Source organism: Galeopterus variegatus, unplaced genomic scaffold (assembly GCF_000696425.1).
Source record: "Galeopterus variegatus unplaced genomic scaffold, G_variegatus-3.0.2 Scaffold182, whole genome shotgun sequence".
NCBI lineage: Eukaryota > Metazoa > Chordata > Mammalia > Dermoptera > Cynocephalidae > Galeopterus > Galeopterus variegatus.
The window spans coordinates 762,651-788,078 of NW_007726293.1; the positions used below are offsets into that span (position 1 = coordinate 762,651).

The 25,428-nt window shown below is 34.0% G+C and overlaps 1 protein-coding gene across 2 annotated transcripts in view; it reads right to left on the reverse strand.

The window, feature by feature from the left end:
* Positions 1–25,428, reverse strand: part of STAG2 (stromal antigen 2) — a 122,166-nt gene that overhangs the window by 13,893 nt on the left and 82,845 nt on the right. For both annotated transcript variants that reach the window (XM_008564246.1, XM_008564238.1), the window contains exons 15-29: positions 24,523–24,640; positions 23,988–24,091; positions 22,882–22,974; positions 22,656–22,745; positions 21,904–22,107; positions 21,437–21,507; positions 20,989–21,076; positions 20,815–20,895; positions 18,768–18,860; positions 15,835–16,009; positions 11,990–12,129; positions 9,960–10,061; positions 7,285–7,433; positions 5,697–5,825; positions 2,303–2,526 (exon numbers count right to left, since the gene is read on the reverse strand). In XM_008564246.1, coding sequence (XP_008562468.1) covers positions 2,303–2,526; positions 5,697–5,825; positions 7,285–7,433; positions 9,960–10,061; positions 11,990–12,129; positions 15,835–16,009; positions 18,768–18,860; positions 20,815–20,895; positions 20,989–21,076; positions 21,437–21,507; positions 21,904–22,107; positions 22,656–22,745; positions 22,882–22,974; positions 23,988–24,091; positions 24,523–24,640 — 1,861 coding nt within the window. The remainder of the gene's footprint in view (positions 1–2,302; positions 2,527–5,696; positions 5,826–7,284; positions 7,434–9,959; positions 10,062–11,989; positions 12,130–15,834; positions 16,010–18,767; positions 18,861–20,814; positions 20,896–20,988; positions 21,077–21,436; positions 21,508–21,903; positions 22,108–22,655; positions 22,746–22,881; positions 22,975–23,987; positions 24,092–24,522; positions 24,641–25,428) is intronic.

Genomic DNA, 25,428 nt, shown 5'->3' on the forward strand with positions numbered 1-25,428 from the left:
TCCTCTGGGTATATTCCCAGCAGTGGGATAGCTGGGTCATATGGTAGATCTATCTGCAATTGTTTGAGGAACCTCCATATCATTTTCCATAGAGGCTGCACCATTTTGCAGTCCCACCACCGACGTATGAGAGTTCCTTTTTCTCTGCAACCTCACCAGCATTTATCATTCAGTCTTTTGGATATTAGCCATCCGAACCGGGGTGAGATGGTATCTCGGTGTGGTTTTGATTTGCAATTCCCGAACGCTGAGTGATGTTGAGCATTTTTTCATGTATATCTTCCTTTGAGAAATACCTATTTAGCTCCTTTGCCCATTTTTTAATTGGGTTACTTGTTTTTTTGTTGTAAAGTTGTTTCAGTTCCTTGTATATTCTGGATATTAATCCTTTGTCAGATGTATATTTTGCAAATATTTTGGTTGTCTTTTAACTCTGTTAATTGTTTCTTTTGCTGTGCAGATGCTTTTTAGCTTGATATAATCCCATTTGTTTATTTTTCCTTTGGTTGCCTGTGTTTTTGGGGTTGTATTCATGAAGTCTGTGCCCCGTCCCACTTTCTGGAGTGTTTCCCCTACATTTTCTTTAAGAAGTTTTATTGTTTCAGGGTGTATATTTAATTCTTTGAACCATTTTGAGCAGATTTTGGTATATGGTGAGAGGTATGGGTCTAGTTTTATTCTCCTGCCTATGGATATCCAGTTATCCCAGCANGCCTTTGTCAAAGATCAGATGGCTATAGGTATGTGGGTTGATTTCTGGATTCTCTATTCTAGTCCAAGATCGTGGAATATTTACAGAACACATACCTGCTGAATACCCCTAATCCGAAAATCTGAAACCTGAAATGCTCCAATGAGCATTTCCATTCAGTGTCATGTTGGCACTCAAAAAGTTTTGGATTTTGGAGCATTACAGATTTTGGACTTTCGAATTAGGAATGCTCAATCTGTATTAACTATTGGCTCAGATGAGAAAAACTTTAACACTTGCAATGATATGCAGGAAAAATGTTTTAATTTGATAACTTTTTCTTTTAAAAAAGAGGAAAATTTATTTTAACTTCTTATAAACCATCAGCCCTAACTATTTTAACTGATTGGGGTTATTGTAAAAGAGATTTCCTATCAACTATGATGTTGGGACTATATACCCAACCAAGTCTAAAACTGTACAAGTATTAGTCTAAAACTGTACTATTAGACAAAAGATACTAAAACTATTTTAATCCACAAGACAAGTTTTAAACACTATACACCTGATGATAAATGATGGCTGATGAATTATGTGGCAATTTTAAAATATGGTCCCAAAATCTGACACTCCTCAAATTAAGAGGTGGAAAATTATGTCCCCTCCCCTAGAACCTCTGTGATTCCTTGGCCAATAGAATATGGAAAGAAGTTACACTATGCCAGTTTCCGGGCCCAGGCCTTAAGAAACTGGCAGCTTTTACTTCCTGTCTCTTGGGACATTTGCTCTTAGAGGCCAAGAACATGCGGACATAGAGAAGTCACGTGTAGGTATTCTGCCAGTCTAGCTGAGGTTCCAACTGACAGCCAGCATCAGATATGTAAGTGAAGATACCTCCATAATCCCAGTCTTTGAGTCTTCCCATCTCAGGCACCAGACATCATGGTCCCTGCTATGTCCTAAGTTTTGAGGTAGTTTGTTACTCAGCAATAACTGGAACAAATTTTGACAACTATGTTAATTTGTTTAAAGGTCCCTAAGAAAAGGAAGATAGTCCCCAGGCCCATTTTGAACCAAACCTAGAGTGCTAGGAGCCCAGGAGCTTCAAGCATCACAATGCATTCCTACATCTAACATGACAGATAGCATTTCGTATTTCTATCAAGTTCTTTATGATTAAGGATCTCTTCATAGAAATTCAGCAAGTTGCAACCTCTCTGAATCTGCTGTTCCTCTTAAACCAGATAATCAGGTAATAACTAGCTCTATAATACTAAGTCCATTTCCCTATGCACACAGTACAGCACAGTGATTAAAAAGTAGGTTCTCTAGAGTGAGACAATCTGGCTCATCTACTTAATACCTGTGACCTTGGGTAAGTTACTTAACCTCTCTGGTTAGTTTTCTCACCTTAAAAATTAGGATGTACCTAAAAAGTTGTGAGTTTATGTATATAAGATGATTAAAATGGCACATTTATACATAAGTGACACATTGTGTAAGCTTTTATTGAACAACACATATCTCAAATAGAAAATCAGGTGAACCTTAATTATAATTCAATTGCTAAACATTAGGGATAAGCATAAAGAGAATAAACTACATCCTTACTGAGTGCAAGCTGCATGCCCTCAACCACTTTCCGTTTTCCTGTAGATGGTTTTGATTTTTTACTCCGAACAGTTGACCCCCGACTGCTGATTCCACTAATGACTGACATGGTGTCATCATCACCACCAGCTAGCAAAGAATTTCGGTAAGACATCAGTGGAAGCCACACATCTTCTCTTCGGAGTGACATCTGAAAGGTCATAAACTTTTCCAAGTAAACATACCTTAAAAAGAAGAAGAAACTGTTAGCTTTGATACATAAAACTGCCAGTTCTACCAGTTCTACCAACCTCTAATTGTGTGAGCATGGGCATATTACTTCCCTACTCAATCACAGCCTCCTTAGGACACTGATGAGCAATTTTGTCTCTATCAAGACCTTCACATCAAATGAAATAATTCAGAGCACTTCAGCTTAACATTTGTTGAGCATCTACTACATCCCTGGTATGGGGAATGGACACAAAGATGAATCACATATAACCCCTACCAGCAAAAAAAGTTTCAGCTTGATGGAAATCATAAATCCAACCTTGGATCCAAACATAACAAGGCTTACATGTAATTTTGCAATCAAAATTCAACTAATATTCATTTGACTATTATGTGCTAGGGATTTTTCTCTCAGGTTCCTTAACTATTCTTGTAATTCTGAGAGGGACTCATTCTCCCCATTTTACAGATGAGGAAAGAAAGGAGAAGAAAAATTAGGAAGTAATGTGCCTACAAGTCATAAAAATGAGTAAGCAGCATAACCATGATTCACATACAGGTTCTGACACTAACAGTTCAATAAGGCTAAATTATGTTTCGAATAAATGAAGACAGGTATTTGTCAACTAACTGTAAAGTACAATTCAAATATTTGGGGCCGGCCCGGTGGCGCACTGGAGAGTGCGCCGCTTGGGAGCGCGGCGGCGCTCCCGCCAAGGGTTCGGATCCCATGTGGAGACCGGTTCCCACTCACTAGCTGAGCACGGCGCAGGCGCGACACCGAGGGTTGCAATCCTGCTGCCGGTCCCCGGTACGGGCGCGACACCGAGGGTTGCGATCCCGTACCGGTCAGTAAAAAAGACAAAAAGGAAAAAAACAAAAACAAATATTTGTTGTCATCATAATGACTAATTCTATCAATACAGATTTACCACTTTTGAGAAGCATTAAAGAGAAAGGATAGGAGACATCAGTTAGAAAACCTACTGCTTTTTGTTAGCTGTTCAGTATGTCTTTTTAATTACAATATACGTTAGTCATACATTGTAGTACAGTACTCCTCAAAGCATGGCCAGTGAACTGGCTATCAGTTGGAGAACTGTTACCAGTATGTGACAAGATAACAGAGCTTGAGCCAAAATATAGTCACTGGAAGAGAGATTTACAACTATGTAGCCATCACATACCTTAATAGAACATTACAGATAAGTAGCCCTCACTGAAGTTGTTCCCATTTCTCCTCCTCTCAACCCCAGAGGTTACTACTAAGCTGAATTTCTTTTTATCAACCCCATGCCTACTTTTTGTACTTTTAATATACAGCTGTCTGTAAATATCATAGCATAGTTCTGTACTTTGCTACCTGTATTCAACATTGTTTCTTAAATCTAGCCAGTTTGACTGCTATATGGTATTCCATCATATATCAATCTACTGATACACTTTCCTGTTGATGGATGTTTAGGTTGTTTTGAGGTTTCCCCTATTCAAACAATGCAACGGTCAACATTCTTTTATGGGTCTCCTTGTGCACATGTTCAAGAGTTTCAGTAGGGTATCTCCTATGATTGGAATTACTGGATCATGAGGTAAGGGAGAATCTTCAACTTTACTAAGTATTGCCACATAGCTCCACGAAGTGGTCTTGGACCAATTCATATGGTCAGCAGCAATATATAGAAGGCTCTACTGACTGCTCCACTTCCTTGACAATGTTTGACATTATCAGACCTTAATTTTTAGTAATCTGCTAGGTAAGAAATTATTTTAATTTGTATTTCTCTGATTAATACTTCTATGCAATTTTTAATTGGGATAAATTTATATATAATAAAATGCACAGGAATTAAACATATAGTTGGATCAGTTTTGCAAATGTATGTACCCATATAACCCACATGCTTTTCAAGATGCCTATCAAGATACAGAACATTCACTTGACCCTGGAAAGTACTAGTGTCCCTTCCTATTCAATCTTCCCAACCCTAGAAGTAACCACTACTACTGTGATTTCTATCACCATAGATTAGTTTTTTTCTGCTTTAAAATTTCATAAAATCTATATAGTCTTTAAATGCAAAATACCAATGGACTTTCAGAAGAGATTATCTACACTATGATATATTCATATTATTCTGTTGTTTTTTTCTTTGTGACCGGTAAGGGGATCGCAACCCTTGGCTTGGTGTCGTCCGCACTGCGCTCAGCCAGTGAGCGTACTGGCCATCCCTATAGAGGATCCGAACCCGCGGCAGGAGCGCCGCTGCATTCCCAGCGCCATACTCTCCCGAGTGAGCCACGGGGTCGGCCCTTATTCTGCCTTTTATAACTCAAAGTCAAGAGGGGGAAGGTGGAAAGAAAAAAAAAAATTTTTTTTTTTTTAAAGATGACTGGTAAGGGGATCTTAAACCCTTGGCTTGGTATTGTCAGCACCACGCTCAGCCAGTGAGCTAACCGGCCATCCCTATATAGGACCCAAGCCCGTGGCCTTGGTGTTATCAGCACCACACTATTCCTGAGTGAGCCATGGGCCAAGCCCTTTAGAAAGAAAATTTTCAGAATTTAAATCCATTTTTTGGACTCTCTTATAAGTCGCCAATTAAAAGACTAAACCAGAAAAGTGCCCTGCTTCAATGGTCTGTTGAGACCATTGTTAAATAGTTAAAGTAAAAAGATAAATAGGAATTTCCACTTTCCAGTGTAGCCACAGCTCAATACACAGACTAACTGGGAAGCTCCTGATGGACTGCCAGTATTATTGTCTTTTAAATGCTCCCTACTGGACCGGCCAGTTAGCTCAGTTGGTTAGAGTGCAGCCTTATAACACCAAGGTCAAGGGTTTGGTTCCCTGTACTGGCCAGCCACCAAAATTAATTAATTAATTGAATGAATGAATGAATGCTCCCTCCATAGTGGAACTAAGGCAAGAATGCAAATAAAAATACATAAAGCAAGTTACATCTCAAAATCCACAACTATACTGGGAGGGGACTCACTATAGTAAAATCTAGTATTATGCATAGAACATAGTTACAATCCTTAAACTACAAAATTGCTGAAGTATAAAGTTTTTCGTGCATTAACTAATCTGTGTATGTAGAAGGGAAAAAACCCAAGTACACCAATTGTTCTTGAGAATTACAAAATGAAATTAAATAGAACATTTCTGGCAAATACATACACTGTTCTTTTGTCTTGTCGAAGTAGTTTAGAAGAAAATTCACTCAGAATATCAAGAAATGCCAAATTTAAAGGTGGATGACTCTCCCCTTGTGGATTAGGTTCTTTAAAAGCAAATTCTATGCCATCTCTGCAAAGAAAAAAATTTGAAATAAATATTTAAGGGACTATAGTAAAAAATTTAATAACTTAGGAAATTTCACCTATACTTTTTTCCCACTGCTAAGATAATTTCTTTGCCATACTTTTAGTTTGGGGAACAGAGAATAACAAGGCTGTATAAGAATGAGCAAATACTTTACATTTTATGTCACTGTTAACTTTCATTAAAACAGAACAACACACACCAGTTAGCCTTCAGTTTGAATGTGGTTTGGTATATCTACATTTTTTAGTCAATAATCATTTCCATAGAAAATAACCCAAATTCTCTCACATAATAATAATCTGTTTTCAAGACATAAAGGAGACCTAATCTATCGCACAGGACTAATTTAAAAATAATGATTAATGACTATTTGTAATGACCCATTAAGAGTAAAGTATTAAAATTAAACTCTACTCAGTGACCACTTCAACTATATTTATGTGGCAATAAATAACTCTGTTAATCAAAACAACAACCCACCATTATATTCTATTAAAAATGTAACTGGGTTAAAAAACAATCCAGATGGAATTGGGGAGGAAAGAAGTAAGTCTATTATGTGAATAAAATCATATATTCTCAAAATAATTACTATACCTGTGGTACTTAAATATTACCTAAAATTACTATTCATTGTATTAAAAGGCATAAAAATAAACTTGAGAGTTTTAGAACAAGGTGACAGGAGAGAGTGAATTAAGTTTGGGGGAGGTATGGGCAAAACATAAACAAGAGCAAGGAATTTTCTGCAGGGAGATATTAACACTTTTTAACAAAGTAAGCAAGAGGAGTAAGAGAGACACAAAACAGAGAGCTCTCAATGAAGGAGAGTACAATCCTCTTCATTTTGCCAAAGGCAAGGTTCTTTAACCCACAGTTAAGAGATAAAGGGTTTTAATATACAAATGTTGGGTATGTTAAATCTCTAAAATGTACTTAAGTATAATTGATCACTGAATTGCATGCCTAATATAAAATCGGATAATTTTTAATTTTGATAATAGGAAGAAAATATGCAAACAGAAAGGTTGTGGCACAAAACAAGGAAAAAGGTCACTACAAAATACAGAATAGAACCAGAAGAGAAAATTTGAGATAAAGGAATCAAACTTCAAAATTTTCTCTACCTAGCAGTGAGATTATGACAAAAGTTGTTAAGAGATTTTTATAATGCCTGATGAATATATGCTGCTTTGCTTCACATAACTTAAAGACTCTGCATAGTTTTAACTGAAACAATAAGTTTCTTATAAAGGGAGTTTTAGTCACAACTCATTTGTTAATTGAGACACTTTAACTGGTTCTTAAGGAAATACGGTACAGATTTATAAACTAATAATAAAGTATAAATTTAATTTAGTTATTCCAAACGAAAGGGCTAGATACAAAAAAGTTTCATGATTAAAAAATACAACAGCTCAATAAAATGTTTGGAGATTACTTGTGTAGCATGGCAATGGCTTCTCTTGTTTTCAACTGATCAAGTCCAAAAGTTAAAGCAAAACGTCGAGCAAGTTCTTTTATGCCACTAAATGTTGAGGATGATCTATCAAAATTATAGCCATTTTCCTGTATCATTTCATTAAAAAGCTGTTCGGAAAGAAAGACAGAATGTTAGAATTTTTTGTTAACTATGGTTTAACATCTTTTAAAATATATTTTCTATTTAAAATACAGTAAGTGTGCAATAAATGAGGCATTGTATTTTATCTTAAAACATGGACTTTTAAAACCATGACACCAATTACCAAAATTATAGCACTTCATGTATTTAGAGGTTGTTGCTGACATTAGAAACTCTTTAGGTTACTTTTGGCAGAATGCTATCTCCTGGCATTAGCTAAATATTAACATAGCATATAAAAATATGAAGAAAAAGGAACCCACTAAATTATTAAGCAACTATGTTCTGTTATTTACATTAAGTCATGAATCTTCATATCAAGACCTTTCATCACAAAGTAGTGAAAGCTTTGAAATTCTGATGTCCTTTGACTAAGCAATTCTAATTATAGGACTTTATCCAAAAGCAATAGTGATAATAATATGTATGCACAATACTATGTACAAAAATGTTTGTTTTCATGTTATTTATAACAGCAAAAAGTGTAAAAGACCTCAACATCAAACAAGAAAAGATCTTGGTTAAATTATAGTCCATCTATAAAATGGAATATCATACAGCCACTAAAAATGCTGAAGACTTCTGGGTATATATCCAAAGAAAATGAAATCAGTATATCAAAGAGATATTTGAACTCCTGTGTTCACTGCAGCATCATTCACAACAGCCAAGATATGGAATCAACCTATGCCCATCAGCGCATGAATGGATAAAAAAAAAATGCAGTATACATACTATTCAGCCTTAAAAAAAGAAGGAAATCCTATCATTTGCAACAACACGGATGAACCTGGAGGACATTATATTAAGTGAAATAAACCAGGCACAGAAAGACAAATACCACATTGTCTCACCTATATGTGGAATCTAAAGAAAGTCAGATCACAGAAGCAGAGAACAGAATGGTGGTTGCCAGGGGCTGGGGGTGCAGAGAGATGTTGGTCAAAGGGTACAAAGTTTCAGTTAGACAGGATGAATAAATTCTAGAGATCTATTGTACAGCACCATGACTGCAGTTTATATTTGAAAATTGCTAAGACAGTAGATCTTAAATGCTCTTACTACACACAAAAAAAGATAAGTATGTGTTAATTAGCTTGATTTAATCATTTCACAATGTACACATACAAGGGCACTTCAAAAAGTTCATGGAAAATGGAATTAAAATACAGATATTTCTATAAACTTTTCAAAGACCCCTCGTATATTTAAACATCACGCTGTACACCATAAATACATATACTTTTTCCATTTTTTTCCTTTTTTTTTTTTTTTTGCAGCTGGCCAGTATGGGGATCCAAACCCCTGACCTAGGTGTTACAACACTGCGATCCAACCAACTGAGTTAATGAGCCAGCCCAATATATATACTTTTTATTTGTCGATTATACATACCTTAATAAAGCTGGGGGAAAAAATAAACCCCTCGTGCTTCCCCCCAAAAAAGCTGAGGAAAGTATTGAAAAAGGCTAAGAAAGCTATTAAAAGTAAAATCGTTATTATTAAGTAAAAACATTAAGAATAACTTATATTTTATCCATTTTTTATATTTTGTAAACTTTCTACAGCAAGCAGCTATTATTTCGTAAAAGAAAAGTTATATAATGCTACCTTTAAAACCTTTTAAAATTTTATTCATTTTAATAAAAAGCAAGAATGTTATCAGATTGGAATGGGTTGGGTTGTACTTTGCATGCAAATTTTGTCTCTAAAGACAAAAGTATACTAAGCAAATAACGTTACTTAACGTTAAAATTGCCTTGCCATTGCCAAAATGAAAATGACTATCATGGTTTTAGTTATACAATCCATATATGCTCACTGAGTTTGAAAATGTATGAAGAAAAAAGAAAAATTCATTTGAAATCTAAGAAAGCAAGGTGAACAAGTTGATTATTTTTCCAGACAGAGATGTGTACCATTATATAAGGATTCTGACCTGTAACAGTTTTTCTTTTATTCTCAAACTATATATTATGGAGATCTTTACACATTAATGAATATAGACCTACCTAATTTTAAGTGCTACACAATAGCCACTGTAGAAATGTACTACACACTAGATTTATCTAATATATTGACAGACTTTCAGGTAATTTCTAACTTCCTGCTATTATAAACACTGTTGTAATGTACAACCTTGTAAACCAATTTTTGCAAACTTTTCCTATTACAATCTAGAATAAATTTTTAAAAGCAGAATTGCTGCCTCAAATGGCATACACATTATAAATTTTCACACATATTGCCAAACTGCCTACTATACCTATTTCCTCCATACCTTAGACAGCTATAGGTTTTGCCAATTTTGCCAGTCTGAAAGCAGTAAATTTTCTCACTTGCATTTTGGTTTACTTAGTGAGATATAATATTCTGTATTTCTACTTTAATGAACTGTCTATTGTATCCTTTGCCCAGTTTCAATTGTTACCTTGTAAATTATTACTAAGTGTTAATTATGGTAGCTAAGGCTGGTACTCTTAATGCCTTACCTGTTGCAAACTGAGAATAAGGGTCTTAGCACACTGAATTTTGTCTATTTGCCTCGTTTTACTCATTGTTTCTTTGATGATGTCTCCATAATCATTATAATACTAAAAAAGAAATTTACACAAATTAGAGCTTTATCTCCCAAAACTATTAGACACTAAGACTAATTTTAGGTTAGTCACATAAGCATGTCAAAAAGTATGTATTTGGCCAAAATTACATTTTTCAAATACATGACAGACTATTAGCAAAACTTTAAAATTATTTCTAAGTACATAATCCCTAACACTTCAGTAAATTCAGAAATACCAAAGTTAAGATCTAATCAAATTAAACTCTAGACTTTGTTTTAAATAAAGGATGTATGAAATAAAACAATAATTAAATTATGTAATCTTCAGAAGTCACACAAAGGACATAAACAAAGTTCTCTTTGTGAACTATTAAGACAATGAAAATAATCACAGTTACTCTCATAACTTACTCATTGCTATTGGGCATGTAGGCCATAAGCAGTTTATAACTTTATTAATTCGCCTATAGAAACTAACAGCCTTTAAACACATTTAAAAGAAAAACTTACTGTGTTTGACATTTACATCACCCACTGCATATGAACTTTTCTCTAATTTAAGATCATGTTTAAAAATACATACATAACAACTATCAAAGATAACATAATAACTATGCCCCTATGACTAAGAAAATTGACTTTAATCTGGAATACCTAAGCCTAAAAGTCTGAATTTTATTAAGTAACTTCATAAACAACCTTAGCTTTAAAAAAACAAAACAAAAACTAACAATTATCATGCCAGATGACTTAAGTTCCAAAATAATTTTCAATGGTCCTAGAATTCATGTAGCAAAATATTCCAAAGAAAGGATTAACTAGCATTTGACAAATTTATTACATATATTTTATTTCTTGAGAAGGGATTTTAAAAACTATCTTACCATATTTAGTAACATTGTTATATTAACAATATACTTTCTGGGCCGGCCCGGTGGCGCACTGCTACAGTGCGCCGCTTGGGAGCGCGGCAGCGCTCCCGCTGAGGGTTCGGATCCCACATACAGACCGGTTCCCGCTCACTGGCTGAGCGAGGTGCGGGAGCAGCACCGAGGGTTGCGATCCCGTTGCCGGTGCCGGTCCGGTACGGGCGCGACACTGAGGGTTGCGGTCCGTTGCCGGACACGAAAAAAGACAAAAAGGAAAAAAAAAAAAAAAACAATATACTTTCTACTACTTCAGAATTAGAGAATCTCACATACATTTATGAAAATTATGAATAACCTATTGCGAATCAAGCCAGAATTTGAGAACCAAAAGGAACCTTAGCTATCGCAGTGAAACAGATGAAGAAACTCAGTATGCAAAAGGTATTGACTTACTCAAGGTCATAAGCTGCATAGTAACCAGGCCAAAACTACCACCCAGGTCTTCTGACTCCTAAAGCAACACTTTTTAATACTACATCAAGGAGAGGAGGGACATCACACTAAGTCATAAATGCAATTTCTTTTTTTTTTTTTCCCTTTTTGTCTTTTTTCGTGACCGGCAACGGATCGCAACCCTCAGTGTCACGCCCGTACCGGACCGGGACCGGCAACGGGATCGCAACCCTCGGTGTTGCGCCCGCACCTCGCTCAGCCAGTGAGCGGCCGGTCTGTATGTGGGATCCGAACCCTCGGCGGGAGCGCCGCTGCACTCCCAAGCGGCGCACTGTAGCAGTGCGCCACCGGGCCGGCCCTATAAATGCAATTTCTAATTGTAACAGTTAACCTAAAGCAGGCCGTTTCCAATATTCCAAATGCAAATTAATGCAATAAACCACAAATATCCATTAACAAGAGGAGTAGAAGAAGTGTGAGGAAATGTTACTGAAAATATTAAATATTTCTAAATAAATGTTATACCAGAAAAGTACCTTCCTATTTAAAAAATTCAATGGCAACCAAGCACAAAAACCAGTGTTACATTACCTTTTAACAGTTCAAAACTATCTTGCTATCTATTTTCCAACTTTACCTTCATATACTGCTTGAAGATATCTGCAGCTGTATTCATCTCCACCACAGTATATACAATTAGCTTACAAAATGCTGCAAGTAAATTTCTCCTTTTGTGCAGAGCTTCAATTTTACTGGCTTCATCCTCCTGCTGACCATCTAAGAAAAAAGTTTCAAACATCAAGCCATCTTGTGGTTTACTTCAACCATATTATTATTTTTTTAATTCTCACTATAAAACACCCTTTTTTGGAGAATTTGAAAAAGGAAAAATCATTAAAATTAAAAATTATGACCACTCAATTCATTCTGATAGACCAAATGCTTGTGACATTAAATAATAATTGGATGGTTGCTTGCTGAACATGGAACAGGAACAAATGGAATGAGACAGAAGAACTGACGTTTAGAGAAGTCAGGCTAAGCTTGCCTAACACATTCATATACTTCCCTAACAGGACAGCTTGTCAATGAGATCTCCATATTCAACGTCTGTTTAAGGTTCCTTCTTTCCTGAAGACAGCCAACCTCAGAAATTCTCCAGTCCCTTGCAAGGATGATCCCATCCCACCTCACCCCCAACTCTGACACATTAGTCCTTTAAACAGATTAAATATATTCACTTAGACCAGCCTAAAAACGATTCTGTCTTTTAAAAATAACTTTGCATATTTCTGCCCATTTTGTGAGATCCTCACATTCAGTTCTCAAAAGGGCAGATTTATTTCCAAATTTGTATCTGGGGAAGCCCCACTGCAGCCTCCAAGTACTGCCAAAGGATTGTTTCTAATTATTTCGTACTAAATAAAACTGTGATAAAGCCTCTTACATAAAAAGCTGTGTAAAGAATTTTCTTCTGGACAGATTTTACACATGAAACTACTTGTTTTAAAAAAACGCTACCACATATTAACTTACTTTTTTTTTAATCAGTGAAGTTAAAGTTTTTTGTATGTTTACTAGCCATTCATAATTCCGCCCTTGTGAAGTCTGTTCATAGCCTGTCAGCTTTTCAGTGTAAGATTCCCAATATAAAAAAAAAAAAAAAAAAAAAAAAAAATCTTGTGTAAAATAGGTTTATTTATTTATAGTTTTTGTCCTGTTTCTAGTAATCCTTGATAACTGCAAATAAATTAAAACCAAATTTTAAGAATAAGAGTTTGTTTAAGACAGACCATCGGAAAAAAGTTTTCTCACAAGGGTATGTTCCAGGATGTCAAAGCCATTTGCTAGAAACCTAAACCATGTCATTTACTCTTTTAAAAGATTACGGTATATAAGCTAACCTTTCCCTAATGGACGATTATAATGGACAATTTCTACATGATACTGTTTTTAATCATTGCTCACAGGAACTTGAAATATATAGATTTTTCCCCCCCTAAAGACTAAATTATCCAGATATTAAGCCCTGATTTTTTGTTCACTTCTTATCAAAAAGTAGCCACTTTTTCTCTCATAGGGATTAAACAATGTAGAGAAATGCCTGACACACTGGGACTTTCATAAGTGTCAGCTGGCATTATTATTATGTATTGCCAGTGCACTGCCTCTGAAAGCATTCCCTATTTTACTCTCCCTTTCTAATCTGATATGGGCTAACAAATCAAATACCCTAGGGCCTAAAATACCAGACATTATATGAGGATGAACAGCAATGAAAACTATCATATGATGCTGGGGGGAGGATAAAATAACACGAGGGTACTTCAAAAAGTTCACGGAAAGATTCGTATTATCTTACAATTCTATTTTTCACAAACTTTGAAGTACCCATATACAACCACTTTGGCAACATGTGGTCAAGTTTAAGATGCACATATACTATATAATCCTCCAATTCCACTCATAGGTATACATTAGAAAATCACTTGCACACGTGCTCAAGAAGATAAGCATATTTGTTGTAACACCATTTGTAATCAAGGAGAAACTGAAAACAACCTAGATGTCCAACAATAGGAAAATGAATAAATAAAATGTGTTTAATTCACATCACAGAATATTCAATAATTAAGATGAATAAACTGTAGCCACATGTTGACACTGAAAAATCTCAAAAATAATGTTAACTCAAAAAAGCAAGTTACAAAATGTTCAACATTATAGCATTTATGTGGAAGTTAGCAACAGAAAGTAAACTATATATTATTAACAGACACATAAATTCCTAGTAAAATAAAATTTAAATGCAAAGTTGTGATAAACACCAAATTTAGGATAACCATTATATCTAGGGAAAAGAGCAGAATAATGAGACTGGGAAAGGATACAATAAGGGTCTCTTATAACTGCTTTATTTATTTATTTTTTTTTAGATATCTGAAACAAATACAGCTAAATTTCACAAAGATTGGTGGGTATGTACAAATTTGTTATATTTTACTTCCCATAGGACTGGAATACATTTCATTTTAAGAGTACAAAAAGAAAAAAAAAGTCCAAGTTTGATAAGACTTTTTAATTCTAGAAAGCTCCTAGAGAATTAAGAAGTATTGGCAAGTTTATTCTCAGTTTCCTATGGTCTAAATGAAGCTGAGGCAGTCCCCAATTAACAAAAAGGTATGTACCAAAACTTATTTTGTATCAGATTTTAGAATGCATCTATGCTTTCCCATAGAAGTTTTAAAAAGTCCTACTCATCTTTTTGGATCCATTTCAGATGTTAGCTTCTCTTAATGATGTTTCGACCCCTGTAGACCAGTTAGAACTTCCTCTACATGCCCACTACACTTTGTATATGCCTCCATTACTTATCAAATTGCATTATAATTACTTGTTTTGGGATGTCTTTTCCACTCGAATTTAATTCTTGAAGGAAGAGACCTTGTCTCATTTTTTCATATCCACAGCATCTAGTACACTGTCTGCTGACCAATAAATGTTTGTCAAATGAATGTTAAGAATAAAAGTTTAACTAAACCAACAGCTGAGAGTGAAAGGTGAAAAACAGAAAGTATAAAATCTTTTACCACATGGACTTTGACAACTGTTTTGGCTACTCTGGGTTTCTCAATTGCTTTACTAGTAAGTTTTAAGTACATGAACAAAAAGCTCGTTTTTGCTAAAAACATGCTATAAGCTTTATCTAGAATTATATATGTTTATTTAGACCTTGACATGCAGTGATGAGTTAGTTTATGTATGGATATATACATGCTAAAGCTGTATTTTCCTTCAAGTATAACTTCAAATTTAAAAACCCAGAAAGAAGCCACCAAATACTACTTGCTTTTCCATGACCTCATGCTTAAGTAAGGTATCTGTGTGTGCAATTAGGTATGACAAGTAACTTAACACTAGGTGAGGCTGGTTTGATTATTTTCCTGTGAAAATTCTGTACTGCCCCAGACTTTTATAGAACAGTTTCAAACATTTTTCTAACATTCAGAAATCACAGTTTAAATCCCCAAAATACAAAAGTCTGTTATACAAAGTACATAAGAAAAAAGTCACTTAAAGAAATACTTCATTCTCCTCAAATCACCTGAATATTGGTATTACCGATGAATAAAAGGAAGATGGAGTAAATTTTTTAAAAAGCACCTACAAACATGCCCAGGCACTGTAATAACCACATTGCTCAATTTCAATTAATCTTCAAAGTTCTATGAGGTAGCTACAAATTAGAAAACGAGGCACAGGGCTAGTGAAAAGCAGACCTCTAAGTTGAAAGCCTATGCTTTGCAGCATCACAGTCTCTTTACACTATTACAAGAAATGAACACAAATGGGCTGGAACATATATTTGAGTTTTACGTTTTAAGGATAAAATATATTGCAGTGCAAAAATGTACAGAACTGCTACTTAATTTGATTTATGATGGACACAGAGATTTAACAAAAAGATGGCAATAAAATTACCTGCACTATTATTATCATCATCTTGTTCAATGAAGACATGATCCAAAATAAAGCTGAGCAACTCAGACTGCAATGAAGAATCAGGCATGTAAACTAATGGCTCTAACATGTCACGCCCTCCTGACATAATCTGATGGCTGAAGATCATCAAAATATCACAAAGAATAGTGAAAGCCTATTTAAAAAAAGAAAGAAAAGGTTTCTCATCAATGCCATAAATAACTTACATATTCAACACAGATAAAGAATCCAACTTTCTATATTTGAAACTCTTAAGAAAAATTGATGTTTAGTATTTTTCTGAGATTTTAAAGCTGAGAAGTATAATTTCTGTAATAATAACTACTAATATGTACATAATGCTTTACTAACTGCAAAGCGACTTCACAAATATTCTTTTTTATTTTCAGCAATGCAAAGTAACTTGTACAATATGTTAACACTGCCAAAACATGCAGTCAGGACTCAAACTCAGGTTTCCTGAGTCCAAATCCCCTACTTTGCATTACACCCCAACGCCTCATAATATTCATTCTCAGATGTGAAGTAATGTATAAACTTGGTACCATTCTTTGTTCTATGGAAGAAAAAAACCACATGAGGGGTCTTTAAAAAGGTCATGGAAAGATTGGTATTATTTTTCAATTCCATTTTTCCATGAACTTGTTTGATGTGTCCTCATATCAAGGAGATTTGTATTAGAATAGAGATCAAAGAGTCCACGGTAGTCTTTAAGCAATCATTTTTAACACGTGTAGTGATTCATTAAAGACAACATAACCTGGTATGGGCCTGCTTACTACAATAAGGGACACATGATAGTATGATGACAAACATAAGAGTGAAGTTATATCTCAAAGAGCTTGATAAAAACTCTGCCAAATGTTTGAAACGAAGTCAAACACTGGAAAATTAGTCAAAAGGTAACAGGAAAAAGTTAACTATCTGGTTGGAAGGGATAATGAAAACAGAATTTATGGGTCACAAAGTCAACTGGAAAATACATTTAAAGAAAGACTTGTTGGAAAGACATTATAATACAGAACACGGAGCAGATCTTAATAATAGTTTCGCCTTTTTGGAACTACCACATTTATTTTTTCTCTTTACTTCATGCTTTTACCCCTTCAATCTCTTCGCATTTTACTACTATAGTAGTAATTTACATCTATCAGAATTTTTTCAGTTTACAAAAACCTGCAACATATATAATAATGATATAAAGTGTTAAGTATGGTGATATTTACTAATTAGGAGAATCTAGCAGGTCAAGCGAATTGACCAGAACATATTCTTAGAAGCTGTTAGGATGACTGAAACACAGCTGTTTAACAACCAAATAATTAATCTCCAAGGCCTGAACATGAGATTATATAGCAGGTAACACAGGCTAACCCACAAAAATGATGTGTTAATGCTATAAAAGAGAGAATATTAAGTTGAATATCTTGGTGGCAGAGGCAAATATAAAGTACCGTCTTATATATTAGGTTTGGATCTGTGCATTCTCCATTAAACTCCTATTCTAAGAGTTTAAATCTAAACACAATTTACTACCATCAGAAATCATGTTCCGTTCATCTGAATTGTAGAGATAAAAAAGTTCCACACCCTTTATTGCTACAGTACAAAACTACATACTTAAAATTGGAGTGAATTCAGCAATGTAACAGTTATAGCAATATACTCCATATCTGTGCAAGAAAAATGCAAAATTCAGCCATAGGCCATAGAATATCTTCTTGGCTACGTATCTTCTCATTTATGTGTGCCCAAGCATATACGCATAGGAGGGATAAAAGGGAGTTGAAAACAAGAAGAAAAAGAGACTAACAGTTAGGCATTGAATGCAAATTTTTAACTATAAAAAGTCCAAATATATTTTATTAAAATTAGTTTTGATATTTTAAAATAAAGACAAGTGACAAACAAAAGGACTGGTGTATCTGAACAACTTTCTCAGTGGTTTAAAGAAGTAAATATAAATACACTCTGAACTAAAATACACAGTACCCAACATACCACAGCTTCTAAAAATAGCACTTGGGGTAACTACTGGAATTCTAACCCAATAAACAAAGATTAAGATGAAATGGTCAAAAACTTTGAAATCACCATCAGCATTTTAACTATACCATATTTTTTAATGAAATGTTTATCAAAACATCTTTTCCATAGAAGCATTTAAAAAGCACACTACCGATAAAGCTTAATCCTCTCAGTTAGGGAATTCGAACCAAACATGACGTTAATCAAACTAGATCCAACAAGGTAACAGTCTATTTCCAGAATTGAGAAAGTTGGCAGTAATGGAATCATGAAGGCAAATGGAGTGGGAAAGTAACACTTGGGAGACAGGTAAGTGATTAAAAATTTTTATTTCAGACAAGGTCCACACAAAGATCAGGATGGGCAGGAATTTCAACATCTGATAATATTCTTAGAGATGACAAAACCTTTTGGACCTTTCCTCCCTGAAGCAAATTTGTTATACTTGTTGCTTTCAGAAATGGCCTCTGTAATTTCACACACCTATAATTTGTGTAAATTGTTTACAGTGTGTGTCATAAGGAAACAACACATAAACAACTTAATATGAGGGTAATCTATAATGTAATTACAAACTCCATGTAAAATTAATAAGTCAATTTTATTATGTATGTGCAATCCCAACACATAAATCTATTCTTTCAACATGGTATATATAGGAAGATACAAGACATCTTGACTTTGTTCAATCTTAGTATTATTTAAATTTTCTACATTAGTTCAAATTTATAAAGGTTGCTTACAAAAATTACTATCACGGGCTGGCCAGTTAGCTCAGTTGGTTAGAGCACCAAGGTCAAGGGTTCAGATCCCCATGGCCAGCCACCAAAGCAAAAAGCAAAAAAAAACACCACAAAAAATGACTATTTATGGTAATTACTAACCTGTTCCTTAACAGTAGTATTCACGTTGGTCAGGTAATGCTGACATATCTGACAAAATACCCTCATCTGTTTCTTTAAACGCAGTAAGTCCTCCTTAAAAGAATTTAACAAGAACATTTTAAAATACTGTATAAATAACTCATTCAGTATGTCTTTAAAATGTTTTAAATTAAACTAGACCATTTTTCTTACAATTCTCACCAAATTACAGCCTTAAAAATATCAGGCATACTAATGAATAATATCTCAAGTGGTCTGGGTCCTTTATAGAATGAGAAAACTTATATAATCACATAAAGCCACTAGGTCAGAATGGTTAAAGAGTAAAGATTTATGCTCCATGCTCACTTTATTATTTGAAAGGTAGCCTACTCATGAATGGAAAAAAATAATTAATCAAAAAGGGGACAGCATCTTCCCTTTCTTATTTGAAGGATACTAGTTGTACTTTATAAAAATTAAGAGAGCGGCAAAAATTAGTTTTGTGGTATTACTCTAAACTTTAAAATATCTCAAACTTACACTAAAAAGATTAATCTTATTAATCTTACATTTTTTTTTCTATTCCTAAATATTTACCTGCTTACATAAAGTAGAAAATTGTTCTATAAAGATCAACCACATTAACGTACTTAAGTTACCACCTTTGGCCCATTTTATAATGGGTGCCAAGTGATAGAATATCAGTAAACATTTGGTATATGTAATAGAGAAGTTAAATAAAAACAGGTTTAACTTGGAGATCACATTTGGTGAAAACTCAACCAAGCTTCAGCATAAATAATTTTCTACTCATCCTTTTCCTCTACTAAAGTACTGCCTTTTCCCATTATAATTTTTAATTTCTGACACAGGTGAGCAATCATATATATGCTAATATGATCACTATTCCTATGATAATAGGCCAGCTGCATCTAGATCTTATGTCCTGGCATTCCTTTGATATTTAGTTTTTTTGTTTGTTTGTTTTTTTTTTTTTCTTTTTAAAAAGATGACCGGTAAGGGGATCTTAACCCTTAGCTTGGTGTTGTCAGCACCACGCTCAGCCAGTGAGCGAACCGGCCATCCCTCTATGGGATCCGAACCCGAGGCCTTGGTGTTATCAGCACCGCACTCTCCCGAGTGAGCCACGGGCCGGCCCAGTATTTAGTTAAATAAACTTCTTCCTGGGTGTTTGACAAAAAGTACACAATTTTAACAACAATACTATATTGATTTTTCAAGAGGAAAAATCCATGTGAGTTATAACAGCATCTGAAAAGCACAGAAAATTCTAAGCATTTCACACTATTCTGTGGATTTACACAATACAAACTTACTATCAACAGGATTCCTTTTTGAAGAAAATACCTATGAACTAACTCTATAATTCCCAGAAATTGCTTAATATTTATAAAAATGAACCCAAATAATATTTAAGGCAACATCTACTACTATAAGTACAATGTTTAAGCTTCCGATGTACAAATGGAAAAGACTGTCCTATTCAGTTCAATTATTAAACACATCAAGGATTATCATTACGGGTAGAGTTTTAAATGTTCTGTGTCCTAGTAGTTGACACATTATATTCAATCAGAAAATGATTTAACATGAATTTGAAACATCACTAGAGAGATCTTAAATATGAATAAGGTGATCCCAAAACAATACCAGGGCATAAGATCGAGATGCAGCTGACTTATTATCTTCAATTTATGTAATCTAATAGCTGTATGTGTTTGTTACAAAGGCTCTTGGTCATGATTTACAAAATCTATCTGTATTCACCAATTGTGAGAATATAGAAAGCCTTAAATTATGCCACCTTCAAATGTGAACAATTTTTAATTAAAAATCATACCTTGAAACAAACCATATTAATGTTCTTCCACTGAATATACATCCAACTCCAAACAGGACTGTTTTTAAATGTACATGTTCATTAATAGTAGATGAGAAACAAACAAGACTTCGTGCAAATAACCAGTCTTATTCAACATATAAGTTTGCTGAAAACTATTAATGATATTTAATCCGATAAAAACACTACTGAACCACCACAAACCTTTGTAGAGCTGCTTTCAGTTATCTTAGCAAGCTGCCAAAGGATTACATAGTGAGTACACTGTAGTGCATGAATAACAATCTGTAAAAAGAACCAAAAGAATACAGTTAAAATTTAAAAGCCACAAGATTTCATTCTCAAAGTTAAATATGACACTTGTAAGTAAATAAAAACCTGCTCAGGCATGTCTCCATTTTCGATTCCGGTTTTCAAGAGTTTGTAATTGCAAGCAAACAAATCCCACTTTGAAAGATCATGGGCACTGCAAAAAAAAAGAAAAAGAAAAAGAAAAAGAATTTAAGTTATATTAAAAAACTAATCCTAATCATAATTGTTTTGGACTTGAGTATTAAAAGAATACTGTTAAAGTACATACAGTAATTCAAAAGTAAATTTAACTTGTCCCCACAACAAAAAATAAATGTATCTTTTTCAAAAAGTATGTTAGATGATAATCTGTCAGTCATTCCCCAATTCAAAATATGACTCTATCAAGTAATTTTTTCTCAAAAGCAAAAGAAATCTTGCAAAAATTCTGATAACTTTATAACCCATAAAACATGCAAGTTGTTCTGATTTTGCTACAGTTTTAAGAAATCAGAAACTGTAAGATGCAACTTACTTATGAAAAGCAGTGATCCTCTTCAACGTTGACAATACCTGATATGCATCATCCTCATCAGGTTCTTCACCCTGTAAATGTTAATTACACATTAAGAACTACCAAAGTGAAAAATCCTAGGCTATCAAAATGGTGATACCACCTTGAAAACTGAAGAATAACATTATAAAAACCACAAATAAACTTTGTCATTCAATACCTAGACGTGGCCAAATTCACAGCAATATGGTTGGGGTATGAGTCAACACAAGATTGTTAGTTCTACTTTCACCTTCTCCAAATCACAGATTCTTACCACATTCCTGTTTTGGCAGAGGAGAAATAGTAGCCTGATGAGTCACAGAATGAAAAGCCTGAACATCTTTTCAACATATTACTAGGGACTATCACCAGGACTAACACTTATGTGGCTAATTTAAGTTACTGGAAGGGAGGAGTCCAAGTGATAAAATACTTATATTATATACCTCTTGCAGAAAATCTTCAAGAAGCCGGTTGAATTTATCTGCCAATTCATCTATCAGTTGACTTCTTGAAATATCTACTCTGTTGAAGATTGTGAACTCTTCATTACAGAGTGCATGGTAAGTTTTAGAACATGCTTCCAAAACATCTGTATCTGTGTGCTTCTCTACAATATTCCGGATCTGTCGCAATAAGGCGTCCAAATGCTGCAAAATAAAAATTTTTTCATCAAAGCAAAAGTATATATGATAGGCATAAAGCAACTACACCACCATACAACAATGGTGAAATTTTTCAAATACTCTACAACATAGGTCATACATATTAAGATGTTTCTAGTCATGGTAAAAACACTGATTACCCATATGTATTTTTTCAACTATAACAGGAATAATACTACCTATCTCATAGAATGTTAATACATACAAAGTGCTCACAATAGTTCCTGGAACATAGTAAAAGCATTAAATGAGTATTAGCTTTTGTTTTGTAATTGTTATTATCCAGTTACCCGCCCTACCAATCTCCATAAATGATGACATAATGGCTAAGAATGAAGGTATGGCTGTGGGCATGAAGCAATAGGAAACTTCATTAGCACCATTCTCTAAATTCAACTGACCTAAAATATAGATAACATAAGACACAGGTCTCCTATCATATTACAAAAACATATTTCAAAAAATATAAACAGTATGATGGGATAAACTAAATAATGTTTCTTCAAGGTTTTTTACACACAAAAACACCTTACCTTTTCTAATCGTCCAGTGGTATATATTTCCAAATCAAAGTACTGAGGCAACTGCAACAAGTTAGTCACCTTTTCTGCATCTATAGAGTACTTTGAAATAAAAAGATAATGTTAAAAACATCACAATAATGGTAAGTAAACAATATAATATTCTGTGAGGCAATTGAAAAAAAAAAAAAAAACCCTGTGAATTCTTAGTAATACTATGATATTGACACAAGCTTACTTTTGCTAATAACTGAGGAAGGGCCACAGCAAAAAGTTCAGTGATTTTTGTCCTGTCATCCAATTGGGTCTTCTTCTCCTTTGCTGTCAGCACCTAAAGTAACACAAAACATTTATAAATATTTAAGCCCATTAAAACTGTTGAGTGCTCAAGTTTTAGTTAAGACATACAAAATAAGCAATAAAACTATATTTTAAATAATGGACAAAAGAATTTCTACTCTAAAACTTTAACCCTAAAAGTGACAAAAAGAGAATAATTTACACATTATTAAAAAAACAAAGCCACCTGGAATTTTAATAAATTGCCCTAAAAGGAAAATCAATATCCAATTAGATTAACCAACTCTACCTGTGAAGGAAGGAAAAGCAGGAATAGGAAAAGTAGTTAAGGAGCTTATGTAATAATGTGACTGAACAGCATTTCAGCTTACACATGACACATGGGTACAAAATACTAAGTTGTTACCAGCAATTAGAAAAACAAATAAAATGCAACTTTTTAAAAAAAAACAGAAATAAAATAGAATGCATCACATACCATAAGTTTCAGTTGTTTCAGTTATACACAAACACACATATGTACGTGTGTACTAGGCCACATTATGAAAATTTATTTTTGTGCTTCACAGTCAAAAGTTTAAAAGCCTGTGGAATTATTGCTGTAAAATGCAAATTCTTGTGAACTATGCAATATTGCATTAAAATCTGATACCAGGAAATAGGAATTTCCCAGTTTTAATGACTAATTACCTCCATTTTTATTTCTGATTGTATATTAGAAGAAAAAGAAAGCAAATCTATAAATAAGCCAAAACATAAAAATGCACCATTCTAAAATGGCATACTACATTCAGTCTTCAAAGTAGGAACTGTCAATCACTGTATCTCCTGCACTAACTAGAAGTGTCTCATGGAAAGAATATAAATTCCTCTAATTGCTAGTGCTTTAAAATTTACTTCTACCACATATTTATAAGCAAAGGTCATCTGAAAAATAAAATGTAAGATTCAATAATTTTTGTTCTCTGGTTAAAATAGGATTTTTTAAAAAGATACTGAAAGAAGAGAAATGCAGTTTAGAATACTTTAAAGACATTGTCGTACCCTTTTTCCTGTCCCTCTTCCCACAGGAGGATGACATTCAGCTGCTTGTCTAATAGTACAAAGCATTATTTCAATCAGAGCACTCTCTTGCCTGTCTGTTAGCGCTAAAAAAAAAAAAAAAGAAAAAGGAGTTAGCCTATTTCTCCCTATATGCCATTTGTAATTATTACATAACAGTTTCTACTGCCTGTGAACAGAATCTGACCTAATATACTAAAGAAAATCCCGTTACTATATCACGGAAAAGATCAGAACAAGTTAAACCTTCCTAAACCCCTCAAGCATTGCAAATCTGTCCACCACTGATCCACACATTTGAACAAAGAAAATATGAACCCAGATACAAAAAAATAAAAGAACATTGACAGCAATTATATCTCTCTACATAGCATAATATTCAGGTATATTTAAACAAAATTATGTACAGAGTAGAATTTTCTATCAGTTATTTTAACACTAAAAACAAGGTGGAATGAGTAAAATCTATTTTCAAAACTGTGTAGACAACAAAAATACCATAACTAAACATCCTTACCTTCCTCTCCACTAAGAGGCTCCTCCAACAACAAGCTATTCATACATTCCCAGTCTTTCAGCAGCTCAGTAGCACAGTCCCACATACTATCCACAAGGTATGCTGCATGCTCATGTAACTAAAATTAAAAGTGAATATGCTCTTAGAAAAATAGCATATTAGCCTTAACTCAAAAGAATGGAAGCTTTGTTGGCACCATGTACAAACTCAGTGATCTGTTTTTTGAGGTCAAATGAAAGAAAGAACAGAGAAGAAACTGCCTTAGCTTGCTGTGTGTAAGTAAACCTTGTTGGAAAGCATCATTAAACATTTTTAACAATAATCATTAACATAAATTTTATGAAAAGATTATATGCATACTTACTGCTTATTTGGACTTAACATTACATCAGCTAACTATTTTCAATATTTATTTTAACAGAATGGGAATGATAATGGTTAATTAAAACAAAAAATATTTGTTTACTTGTCAATTCAATATACAGTACAAATTATTCTCATCATTCTCTAAAGCTTAAATACCCTACCACTTCCAATTTATTTAGGGGAGAAGCATAACCATGAGACCAAAACCTGTCAAAGACATTACAAATAAAAAATAAATTATAGACCAATACCCTTCATGAATAATAAGAGGGAATATCCTCAAATACTGGCAAACCAAAACCAGCAATATATAAAAAGGATAATAGAGCATGACCAAGTAGAGCTTACCATAGGAATTCAAGGTTGGTTCAACATTCAAAAAAAAATCACTTAATGTAATTCAATACATTAACATAATAAAGAATAAAAAATCGGGCCGGCCCGGTGGCGCACTGCTATAGTGCACCGCTTGGGAAGCGCGGTGGCGCTCCCGCCGAGGGTTCGGATCCCACATACAAACCGGTTCCCGCTCACTGGCTG